At 54.2% G+C, this 12,621-nt stretch overlaps 2 protein-coding genes across 2 annotated transcripts; one reads left to right on the forward strand and one right to left on the reverse strand.

The window, feature by feature from the left end:
• Positions 1-4,915: 4,915 nt before the first annotated feature.
• HRG_00564 (uncharacterized protein) lies at positions 4,916-5,128 on the reverse strand (the record flags this gene model as incomplete). The annotated part of the gene is made up of 1 exon (XM_044859035.1): positions 4,916-5,128. One exon carries the CDS (start codon positions 5,126-5,128, stop codon positions 4,916-4,918), a length of 213 nt encoding a protein of 70 aa, XP_044725435.1.
• A 2,588-nt stretch (positions 5,129-7,716) lies between these two features.
• On the forward strand, positions 7,717-10,077 carry HRG_00565 (reverse transcriptase (RNA-dependent DNA polymerase) domain-containing protein; the record flags this gene model as incomplete). Its single annotated transcript, XM_044859036.1, has 11 exons — positions 7,717-7,765; positions 7,841-7,889; positions 7,956-8,098; positions 8,211-8,361; positions 8,460-8,885; positions 8,936-9,011; positions 9,161-9,472; positions 9,517-9,533; positions 9,583-9,736; positions 9,785-9,848; positions 9,935-10,077. The coding sequence occupies 11 exons, from the start codon at positions 7,717-7,719 to the stop codon at positions 10,075-10,077; spliced, it is 1,584 nt and encodes a 527-aa protein (XP_044725436.1).
• Between the last annotated feature and the right edge of the window lie 2,544 nt (positions 10,078-12,621).

Genomic DNA, 12,621 nt, shown 5'->3' on the forward strand with positions numbered 1-12,621 from the left:
AAGGAGGTTATGATATGTAAGCCAGTCGAGCAGGAGCAGTTGATTCATCTTCGGATCGAATAACGTATGCAGATTGCTGAGAAGAGTCTGATCTCGAGATTCGTCGGATCGGCGCGAAGCATATCAAGCAGGTTCCGTTCTGCACCTCCACTCCCGGTAACTGAGCCTGCACGTTGTCTAGAAGGTGGCTGACAAGTTAGCGGGCATGATCGAACGACGTGGAGATGGGGTACGGAGAGGTGGCACAAACCACGACTTTGTGCTCCTTCCTCAGATGTCGGACGACGCTTCCCCCAGTCGAAGCGATGAAGACGTAATGTGCTGTCTTCGGCCTGTCCCGGAGGAAGCATCTCTCGCAGATCCATACGATCTTGTGGGGCCGTGACCTGTTGTCCTTCATTCTGAATCCGAATTGCCACCACCACGTCCGTTCTCGAGAAGGGTCGTGGCAAATCGTGAAGCCGGGAACCGCCCAAATTTATCAGTCGTCCAAGCTTCATAATCTGAAACCCCATGGGTGCATATTTAGTTGATGCTGAACTGGTTGTCGGCTCGGAAGGCGGCGGCGTGGAGGAGGCGATCTCTATGTCCTCATCAAGCGCGTCCATGGTGGGAAACGTCCGTAAACAATGTGGGCGAGGTCAAATCGAAGGGTGCGAGGCTGATAAGGTCGAATCTGTATGAAGTCTACTCGGACAGGCTGAGGCCCGAAATAATTCCTGGTTGCGACGCGTACTGATTCCGTTGAACGGGAGGACTTGCAAACGCAAGAGACGGAGAGATCAATTTACTTTTGTCGACACGCGACGCGCGGCAACAAGATAGATATGACTGGCTGCCTGGGACCCCCGGTCGTTTGCCAGGGTGTTTGGCAGACGCGTCGGGCGGCAGCATCGTCACGCATCCAACCTACGCAGCCTACCCTGGACACCTTGTATGGACATGGCGAACGACGATCAAATCGATCGATTGGAGGTTGGATCGATACGATATCGATCGAGCAGGACTTCTAATCGATCGATCGAAATCGAAATCGATTCGATTAATCGATTCGATCAAATCGATTGTACGATCGATTTCCAAGCCTGTTTATAACCTATTTAAATATAGATAGGTAAGACTGTCGCTTTGTATTTTTAGTAACCGGAGGGTCTCCTATAGACTTGTTAATTGATTTTTTTTACTAATTGCTTAAGGGTAAAAGGACAGATAGGTCTCGCGAAGAGAGAAGGGTAGTAGGCATGAAAGGGGCAAGTCCAAAGGTAGCAAAAGCTCCTTACCGGTTTCTTCTAATTTTATTACATACTGTCTCTAAAATACAACCCGCTACTGGCGTTCAGTACATACACCAATATCTACATCTCTTTAGGCCTCGTGCGGGAGGGGTGAAGCGATCGAACCAAGGGGCAAGTTGACTAGGGGTAGACAGGACTGCTTACTATACAGGGAGACTAGGCACTAGCATCAATCCATTTAAGCGATCGACGACGATAAAGGCTGCTCGATCTATAACGATCCATTCAAGGTAGCGAGTGATATCAATTGATTTCTCACCTAGCATCTAGCACATAACCCATAACTATTATAACAATACAACGTTGCTAAAAGGCGCTTTGCAAAACTAAGAAGCGTATCCCGCTCCGGCTATCCATCCCACCTCGGGCTTACGAATAACTCGCAACGACATAGCAGTGAAAACACTTTTAGTAACTGCGGCGTTCCTTATAGCCCTCACCACCCTGGTCGCCACCAGTCTCGCCATGTGCAGGGTACTTGGGTTTTCCGGGGTGGCCCGGGTGCTCGCCGTGTCCGGGGTGCTCGCCGTGTCCGGGGTGCTCGCCGTGTCCGGGGTGCTCGCCGTGTCCCGGGTGCTCGCCGTGTCCGGGGTGCTCGCCGTGTCCCGGGTGCTCGCCGTGTCCCGGGTGCTCGCCGTGTCCCGGGTGCTCGCCGTGGCCGGGGTGCTCGCCGTGTCCCGGGTGCTCGCCGTGGCCGGGGTGCTCGCCGTGTCCCGGGTGCTCGCCGTGGCCGGGGTGCTCGCCGTGGCCGGGGTGCTCGCCGTGTCCCGGGTGCTCGCCGTGTCCCGGGTGCTCGCCATGGCCGCCATGTCCATGATGCTCGCCGTGGCCGCCATGTCCATGGTGCTCGCCGTGGCCGCCATTTCCATGGTGCCCGCCGTGGCCGCCCGGAGTTCCGGGACCGTCGCCGCCAGGGCCCTCACCACCAGTGTATCCGGGACCATGGCCGCCAGGACCGTCGCCACCAGGGGATCCGTGACCGTGACCGCCATGTCCGTGTCCACCATGACCGTGATGTCCGTGGTGCTTGCCGGGCCGTCCTGGGCCTCCGGGACCGTCGCCGCCAGGGCCCTCACCGCCAGGGAATCCGGGACCGTGACCGTGACCACCATGTCCGTGACCGCCATGTTTGTGACCACCATGCCCGTGACCGCCGTGCTCAGGGTGCTCGGGGTGCTCTGGGTGTTCTGGGTGCTCTGGGTGGTCAGGGTGTTCATGGTGCTTGCCCGGGCCATGACCGCCAGGGGCTCCGGGGGCTTGACCACCAGGAGGGATGCGGGGGTATCCGGGGCGGAAACCGCCAGGACCGCCGGGCCGGTATTCGTCATCAGTCTTCTTGACATGCTGGCCAGTCGCGTCAACCTGGTTAAAGGCGGTTGCGAGAGTCGCGAAGGCGACGGCTACCATGCTGTACTTCATCTTGATCGTTATATGGGGTGATTGAAGCGTCCTGTCGCTGAAAACCTCTCTTAGTGGCTAGAATGGCACAGTAGACTGGACTGATGCGATTGGATGAGTTGGATGGAGATTAAAAGAGAGAATCTAATGGAGCGAGCTTCGCTTTATATACTTGCCAACCGCTTAGAAAACAAGGCCAATATTATTTATAGAAATTCACACGAAGCGACGGAACGAGTGCACGCGATGGGCTGGACTAGTCGCTGGCTGCACAAGAGAGTCGATGCATTTCATCGAACTGCACTAGGTAGCCGTGTCTAGTATCGTAGCGTTTGTGAGCTATGCTGCTTAACAGCCCGCTGGGTTACCAATTCCTCTCTCAACAGCTGAGACATAAGTAAAATTCCTTCTCATCTCACTTGCCACCTCGAACGAGTATTACCTAGCCTTGACGGAGAATCCTCTAGTTTGTAGTTTCATTCAGCCCCCTTTCGATAAATGTCCCAAAGATCTCTGGCTTGTGTCGCTAATTGCGTCAGATCAGGTTACCAGCACGACCAGCCATTAATTAGGGTAGCCGAGATTAGAGGGAGATGAAAAGCAAAGACACAGCTAAAGGAAAGTAGAGGGTATTATTACGAAGCACCTGCGAGGAATGATTGCCATACGTCGGCTGACGGCCGTTTCGGTGCTTGCCATCAGAGGTCGAGGCCAATTGGGTGACAAATGAAGACGCCGTAAATCAATTGCCCTTGAAAAAACCTCGTCATATTACCACGAGCGTGAGAAGCCTGTTTGGACACCTTGAAGAGAATCTATAACGCAAGGTAAGTCCAAAACGCCAGCTCTAAAAAGTAGCTGCCTTATAGTTCTAGTGGCGATACATGAGCCGATTTACGGTGGTATTTCATCACCCAGCTGGGGCACTGTTGCGGAACTCCCTTCCAGATTCGTCGTAAATACCAGGTCACTAGCGCCCCTAATCGCATCGCGGCCGCGGTCTGTGTCAAAAGCTGGTCTCGGATAAGTCAGAGGAATTTATTAGGTCGGCCGGTGCGCCCTTACCTATAATGACTGGGGCTAGGGCAGTTTTTTCGTATGTACGGATAGGCCTGATGGAAGAGCACAGATGGCCAGGTTTCCATATTGGGCTTCGTCACTGGGCCCAATTGCTGCGTTGTCCTGGTTTTCCACCATCACCCGGGCGCGATTCCGTCCACGGCGCCGCTGTCCGGCTTACGTTTAAAGGGTTAGAAGTAGGGGAAAGAGACTCGTCTTCTTCCTCTGGCTACTTAGCATTAAATTCTGGTTGCTGGTGGTTCGAATTGGCAATCTCTTAAAGCCTTCCAACCCTGAGACTTATTGAAGGGGGCTTACAGAGAGAGGCGCGAGATTCCTTGCGTTTGTGCTCCGTTGGCGAAATATTCTTTAGAATACCGCCGTACTCGGCAGCCCAAGTATCAAGCTTGTTGGTTTCGTCATGTCCTAGCTCAGACGGCGGTTTCGCGCGGAGGGCCACGCTCCGACAGCCTCAATTTTCTGCTCCATGATTGCATCTTCACCCACCTAGCTGTATTTGAGAATAGCAAAGGCTGATCCGACTAGATCTTTACATATACATAGGAAACAATGGAAGAGAGAAACGACATCGCAAATGCGACAGTGTCATCTGATTATTGCCTAGAAGCTACAAGGCAGATGTTCGCCTATAACTTTTATTGGTCACGTAGCTCTCATTAAGTAAAGGACGCGGATGCCTATTTGGAGTCTCCAGGTAGCAACTGGGTTAACGCGTTATCTCCTAGATAGTATCGAAGTAGTTTTAAGTATAACAAGATATAGGAAGTGGGAGGGGGAGAGATAGGAGATCAAGAACCCCTAAAACGTCTGAGAAAGAATGATCAATAACCAAGACTCGCAGTTTTCTTGCTATTGGCCATTGATTGTCCCACCTTGGCCTACGTATTACAGTATTTTGCGGACGCATCACACATGAGATTATATGTTGGGGACAATGATTTTGACATGCATTGTTGAAGTGGGGCCTTACCCAAGCTGTACTGAAAGCCCACACCTATTCTTGTCCAAGTGAGGTGGAAAGAATAATAACCATCTAATGTAAGACGTGACCAAAATACCAACCAAAGAGACAGATAGCAGCAGGGGAGCCAGGATTTAGCAAGGCCCGTGTGGGGAGCCGACCGCCCATGTTTTAGGAGCTATCAGCGTTGTGAGTTTCCGCGGGTGCGAACCTTGGACTCGCCCACTTCCTCCTTTTTCACGCCTTCTTCTTCCATCTTCTTGCTTTTGTTTGCTTTGCGCCTGCTCTTGGACGAATGGGCAGTGTCGACTAACTGGCGCACGGCGGCGCTGCCGGCCGTGGCAAGGGCCTCGTTGACAGCGCGGCGCGCCTCCTCACTGATTTGGTCAGACATTGCGACAGGAGTTTGTATTGGAATCGCCTTGGCTTGCTGTGATTTGCATGATTGATGAGAGATGGACCACGTATTTGTATATATAGAGTATTACCATTTGCACGCGCGCTTATCTCTGTTTGCACGCACGCATATCTCTATTTGCACGCACGCATATCTCTGTTCGCACGCACGCCCGCATGGTTCGTGCCTGTACCGCCTACGATCAGACCGTGTACGCCATGCGTGTACGTGAGGCTTCAATTGCTCGTGTGTATATGTGTATGCGCGATGCTCTAATCGCCTGTGAAGATGGAGTGCTCAGAGCAGTTGGCCGACTTGCTCCAGTCCTACCGGAACTTTGAACTGAATCACAGCAGCATGGAACCTGAAGTTTTTCAAGATAAGGCAGAATTGGCCTAGGATGCTTTTCGAGCCATGTTCGGTGACGAGGCTGTTCTCTAGAAGAACCTAAGAGGTACCGTTCTCGACACCTTGAAATATCAGCTGTATGGGTTTCATCTCGGATATCGTGTTCGTCGAGCTGGCATAGTCGAGTTTTTTTGATACCATTTCCTACTGCGGCATAGCAGCGCGGCAACGATTGGGGATGCCGTCAAACGGAATAGGTGTGTCACGGGCTGTGCCCGGCTGGTGGACCCGGTTGTACCGGGTCCGGTGGGTCGTGCTCCGGTGGCAACACCGGCCCCGCTCCGCGGACCCAGAAGCTGCGAGAACATTCCGAGAAGGGCAATATAAGCTCGCACTCGAGGCTACGCCTCGAGTTCAGCTTCTTTTCCTCCTTAGCTCTAGATAGACAACATCTAGGCACCTGCTTGTTGAATAAACTCCGGGCCAGCCTTTCACATATCTAGAGCTCCTTCTAAATACCGCAAGCTGCAGACTGCTCGTCAGGATGGACCAGCAGAGTGAGCCCAAGTCTCCAGCAGCAATGGATTGACCAACGCATTCAGAAGCGGTCAATGCGACTCTCAGCCCTCTACAGGACCAACTTTCCTTGCTGATGGAGCAACTCGGGCGAGCGCAGCCGCAGGCGCGCCGACTTGCAATCGCCGCCAGTGGCACGAGGATTGGGCGAGCACGCCTGGCTTGGGCACGCCCTCCCAAAACCTGCGGTACTGGAATGCGGAAACCGTTGCCCAACCCACCCAAGTATGACGGCTCACGGAAGAGCTACTCCTCCTGGGCCAGGCAGATGCGAGACAAGCTGGACCTTGATGCACACTACTACAGTGGAAATCGCGAACTTTGGTACCTCATCAACTCATGTTTGGCCCGCTGAGAACTATGCGGCAGCGCGAAGACCAACCTCTCGCGTCCTTCCTTCCCCGATTCGAACAGGCATTAGCTGAAGCCGGGGGAGCAGACTGGCCGGACAGTGCAAAGATCGTATTTCTAGAGAACGCAATAAATGCACGCCTCCAAGAGAGTTTGGTCACAGCCGTCCTACCGACGACTACCAGGGATGGCTTGCGAGTTCAGGAAATTGCGGGCAGATTGGAGAGACTGAAACCCGGTAGGCAGCCGACGTTGACTGAGCGGACGCCTCAACAGCTACCAAGGCAACGACCAAGGAGGAACCGGAGGACCCCGACGGAGATGTTAAGATGACGGACATCAACCGTATTGGCCACGAGTCGAAGGGTCGTCGACATGTCGATAAGAAGCCGAAGGATGAGCGCCGCTGCTATCGCTGTGGTCGGACGGATCATCTTATCGTGGACTGCCCAGCCCAGGTGGTCTTTCCTGGCGAAGGGAAGCAACAGCGACCTAAAGCTGCGCGCATGAAGAAGCCCGATGCCGCAGATGATTCGGAATCAACCGCAGCATCCAGTGAGGACGAGTCGGCGGGAAAAGACTAGCCCCGGGGCGAAAGCGGGCGCCGGGGCCTGCAAAGGCAGACATCCGGGACTGGGAAGCGTTCAAGCCACGAATGAATAGTCGGACTGTATTAGTCAACGCGCGGGTAAACCGAGGCTATCGAATACGCGCCCTTGTCGACTGTGGATGTGACTGCTATGCCGTGATCGACGAAGCCCTTGTTCGGAAGCTGCGGATACCCTTCGTCGACTCGAAACCACGAGAAATTGGGGGATTCTCAGAGTCAGCGAAGAGTGTCATATCCCCAGGGGTCGTGGCTGTTGTGGTCGAGACAGCTGGATTTGACGAACGTGTCTTTGCATACGTGATCCCAAGCCTGGGCCAGGACATGTTCCTCGGCCGGCCTTGGATGGAGAGAAATCACGTCGTGTACGATGCTGCCAAGCAGCAGATGTACCATGGGAGGGCAGGTGTGACGATACGCCTCATTGGGCAGGAAGAGCCCGCCAAGATACGCGCGATTCGAAGCGCAAGACTCGTGTCGGCAGCCGTATTCACGGCGGAGTGTCGACGCGCAAAGAGACGCAAGAAGTGCAACGCGATCTCGATTCATGCAATCAGTTTGTCGGATATAGAGAGGGCGCTTCAGCCGAAGCCGCCAGTCGATCCGAGCGAGAAGGTCCCGGCAGAAGTGCTGAAAGAATTCCGCGACCTATTCTCACCAGGAGAGGCAATGAAGCTGCCGCCACATCGACCGGGTGTGGATCATGAAGTCAACCTGCAGCCTGACAAGAACGGCAACGAGCCACCCCTTCCGTGGGGCCCACTCTACAACATGTCACGAGAAGAGCTGTTGGTCTTGCGAAAGACCCTGAAAGACCTGCTGGACAGAGGATTCATCCGAGCGAGTAGCTCAGCGGCTGCCGCGCCGGTGCTGTTCGTGCGGAAGCCGAATGGAGGGCTGCGATTTTGTTGCGACTACCGAGCGCTGAATGCAATCACCAAGCGCGACCGATACCCTGCCCCTCATCGCGGAGACCCTGCAGAATCTGGCCAAGGCTAAGTGGTTCACCAAGTTGGACGTGGTGGCCGCTTTCCATAAGATCCGCATGGCTCCGGGACATGAGGAAAGACTGCATTTCGCACGAGGTTTGGGCTCTACGAGTGGCTCGTGTGCCCTTTCGGCCTGAGCGGCGCCCGGCATCATTCCAACGATACATGAACAGTGTATTGCGCGAATGGCTGGACGACTTTGTCACAGCGTACCTGGATGATGTACTGATCTACTCGAGCGGTTCGAAGGCGGATCATGAGGCTAAGGTGCGACGAGTTCTCCAAGCACTCGCCGACGCTGGGCTGCACCTAGACCCAGCGAAGTGCGAGTTTTCGGTACAAGAGGTCAAATACCTTGGGTTCATCGTCAACGCAGGAAAGGAATCGCCTGCGACCCCGAAAAGCAGCGCGCCATCCGCGAATGGGAGGCCCCGACCACGGTGAAGGGTGTCAGAAGCTTTCTGGGCTTCGCCAACTATTACCGGATCTTCATCCCCGACTATGCCAAGATCACGCAGTCTCTGGATGCCCTGCTTAAGAAAGGAACTGCCTTTCATTGGGGACGAGCGGAGAACGAGGCGTTTCAGGAGCTGAAGCGACGATTTTGCGAGTCACCGGTGCTCAAGCAGTGGGACCCGAGCCTCCCGACCTTTTTGGAGACGGATTGCTCAGGCTACGCATTGGGAGGCGTCCTGTCGCAGGAAGGCCCAGATGGACGTCGACACGCATGCGCCTTCTTCTCGAAGCGACTTTCGCCAGCGGAGTACAACTATCCCATTCACGACAAGGAGATGCTTGCCATCATGAGATGTCTCGACAACTGGAACGCCGAACTTAGGAGCTGCGGCCCATTTACAATCCTTACCGATCACCGCAACCTGGAGTATTTCGCGACACGCCAGAAGCTCACGGAACGGCAGAGCCGTTGGGCAGCCAATTGTCCCAGTTCGACTTCAAGCTCGAGTATCGACCGGGAAGCGAGGCTGTCGTGCCTGATGCGTTGTCCGCCGTGAACAAGACAAGCCACAGGGCATTGACGACGAGCGGGAACAAGGAAGAATGATACAGTTGATACCGGATAGTGCCATTCCATCATCGACAAGAGCATGTATCAACGCGATGAGTTCTGACTGTTCAGAGGCATCCACCCTGCCGAAGATGAAGGTCTTCGAGGTAGCGGACCTGCAGCAACTCTGGGACGAAACGGTGGCGAAGGACTCGATATTCCGGGCAGCCTATAAGGCAGTCCGCGATCGCGAGCGTGCCTTCCCGCCCTCGCTGGGCCTGAAGATCCAGATTTCAGAATGTGCGATCGACGCAGGCAAAGGGCTGACATTCAGAGACCGTATTTGGGTGCCGGGTGGATCCGGAGAGGAGGGTAACCAGGAGGAAGCTGAGAAAGACCAGTTGAGAACCCGCATTGTGCAGCAGTCGCATGACTCTGTTGCGACCGGTCATCCCGGCAGGAAGGTACGCTGGCTATTGTGGCTCGGCGATTCTACTGGCCTGGGCAGTCCCAGCTGGTTCGCCGGTACGTAGCCAATTGCGACACCTGCGGCAGAGCACACATCTGGCGCCAGTCGAAAGGGATTTCTCAAGCCTCTGCCGATTCCAGATCGACCCCGAAGCCATTTGTCCATGGACTTCATCACAGATCTGCCGCCTACTGGACCGAGCAAGGCAAGGTACCTGTGGGTGATTGTGGACAGACTGACAAAGGCTGTGACCCTCGAGGTGATGGACAACATGGAAGCTGAGCCGTGTGCAAACCGTTTTCTCCAGTGTCATTACCGATTTCACGGAATGCCACGGTCCATCGTCAGCGACCGCGGGAGCAACTGGCTAAGTAGGTTCTGGAAGAGGTTCTGCCGTCTTGCAGGTGTCACGCAGAAATTGAGCACGGCCTATCATCCTCAGACGGACGGAGGCCAGAGAGAATGAACCAGGAGATCGAGGCCTACCTGAGAGCCTACGTGTCGTACGTGCAGGACGACTGGGAGAACTGCTCCCTGCCGCGCAGCTGGCACTCAACAATCGTGAATCCGCAGCGACCAAGATCAGCCCCTTTTCGCTGAGCATGGTTACCACGTCGATCCCATCAGCGTCGAGGAATCGGAAGAGCCACCGAGGCATAGAGAGGAAAGCAGAGCTGATAGCCTACTCAGTCGCCTGCAGGAGGTCAATGAGTACATGCAAGCAGTGATGGCCTCCTCACAGCAACAACAAGAAGGGCTGCCAACGCAAAGCGACAGCCTGCGGAGCGATTTGAAGTTGGTGACAAGGTGTGGCTCTCGATGGCAAACTACAGATCGCCACGACCGTGCAAGAAGCTCGACTGGCTGCATCACAAGTACACAGTCACGAAGGTAATTAGTTCGCACGTTGTTGAGCTCGATGTTCGTGGCTCAATTTACCCGCGATTTCATGTTGACCTTTTGCGGCGGGCGCATCAAGATCCGGCTCCTGGCCAAAAGGTAGATGACGCACAGCCACCACCGGTACAAGATGAGTCCGGCACGGATCTGTGGGATGTCGACGAGATCCTCTGCGCGAGATGGAAGAAGCGCGGACGAGGAATTCAGGCAAGCACTAGTGCGATGGACGGGCTACGCAGAGCCGACTTGGGAGCCAGTTGAGTAGTTGCAAGGAACAATTGCGATGAAGGCATTCGAGGACAAGTACGGGCCAATCAAGACCAATGATGGCCCTAGGGAAGTACGAGACGCTGGCAGGAACGCAAGAACCCCGCAGACGCCGACCTGGTCGGAGGGACAAGGGGGTAATGTCACGGGCTGTGCCCGGCTGGTGGACCCGGTTGTACCGGGTCCGGTGGAGTCGTGCTCGGTGGCAACACCGGCCCGCTCCGCGGACCCAGAAGCTGCGAGAACATTCCGAGAAGGGCAATATAAGCTCGCACTCGAGGCTACGCCTCGAGTTCAGCTTCTTTTCCTCCTTAGCTCTAGATAGACAACATCTAGGCACCTGCTTGTTGAATAAACTCCGGGCCAGCCTTTCACAAGGTGCAACAGTACTTTCCGATTTATGTAGAAAGGTGTTGGCACAATAAGCTACGAACTTGAAAGAAAACGGGGCCCATGAGATAGACTGGAATACTTCTTTAAACCGGAAGCCCCTAAGATTTCTGGAAATACTACCTTCTCTTGTGTGCAACCTTCAAGAAGAGACCTCTCAGGTCTGTCATACTTAGTTCAGATTACGGTTTAGAGCAACACTCCCAAGTTTCTCATAGGATATAAAGGATAGTGTCTTTCACATATTAGCTCTCTTACTAACAAATATGTATCCTGTTTGTAGATACTGCCTGGAGGATAAAAGGTCGTACGCAGGTCGCGGGACTTTTCAGGTAGCTAACTCCTTACCCTAGACACCTATAGCAGGGTGGGTTATGTTGTAAGGGTTCCCCTTCCTCTTGGCCAGCCCCATACACATCTATGTAGAGGTCCACTAGTCGTAAGGATCTCTCCCTTCTCGTTAGCTCATTCATGCTCTTCTCTAGCCTCTTCTGCCTCTTTCTCAGTATACAAGTCGCATATAGCTCCCTTGGCACAGACTACCTCGCCGGACCAAAACACGCAGCTTCCCTCGAGGCAGCGGGGACCCGGATGTTGTTGGTTGCAAGATGACTGGGAACGTGTGTGGGATGCTGCGAAGAACATTCATACCGCACCGAGATAAATGGATGCTGCTGTGCCACGCCTACAGGAGTACCTCGGCTATGCATGCGGTGCATTACAATAACTGTTCACTTCCCCGTTAAAACAAATGAGAGTGGAACTCTCTGAGAAATGATGAGCGCCTGGCAGCTTACCCGGCGATAGAGAGACCGAGACCGAGAGTCTCGGCGTGAACCTGTTGACAGCCGGACTTGGTCAATATGGCCCAGCTTGGCCCCCTTTCACCCGCACACCTGGTCAAGGTAAAAGTGTTCTGATGGCGGCTAAACGGCGATTCATTTTTTCCTGGTCGCCTAGCTTATTCATACCCTCAAGCCTCATGGATGTACGAAGTACGAAAATGAATACTGCGGTAATGCGCTGTCAAGTAACAAATATTCTTGTCGCGTTTCTCTCCGTAGGAAGCCCGACTGATGATATAACATAGGGGTCCCTTTTCGGCTTAATGTTCCTTCTGGGCCCTCTTGAACCCATCACCAGACCCCCCAATGACCCCCGAGCTCATGCGACCATCTCGAGATGAGGCGAGATGCGCGGGGAATAATTTGGATGGCGGCGAGAAGGCTTGTTCACGAAGCCCAACATCGCGAAGAACTGAGTGACTAGATACCAGTTTGCCGCTGGGGAGTTTGGCACGGGATATTTCTAGTGAGCTTCCTGTCTTGTCGTAGTGAATGGAACACGAGATTCGGCACGTGGTATCGAGAAATGCAGCAAGCCGTCAGTTAGGTACATGAAGTGAGCGGCCCCGTTTCGACTCCGCTTCCAATGTTATCCCGAGGTCGAGACGCAATAGCCGTCGCGGAGAAGGTCGTCATACATATAGAATAGCGGAAGCCGACCCCGGACGGTGCAGTGCCATCCTAAAATCTTCGTCACCCGCTTGAGGACTTTCAGCTTTGTATCTTCTCAACCCAACTGATC

This window comes from Hirsutella rhossiliensis (genome assembly GCF_020360975.1).
Source record: "Hirsutella rhossiliensis strain HR02 chromosome Unknown scaffold00001, whole genome shotgun sequence".
In the NCBI taxonomy this organism is placed as follows: Eukaryota; Fungi; Ascomycota; class Sordariomycetes; order Hypocreales; family Ophiocordycipitaceae; genus Hirsutella; species Hirsutella rhossiliensis.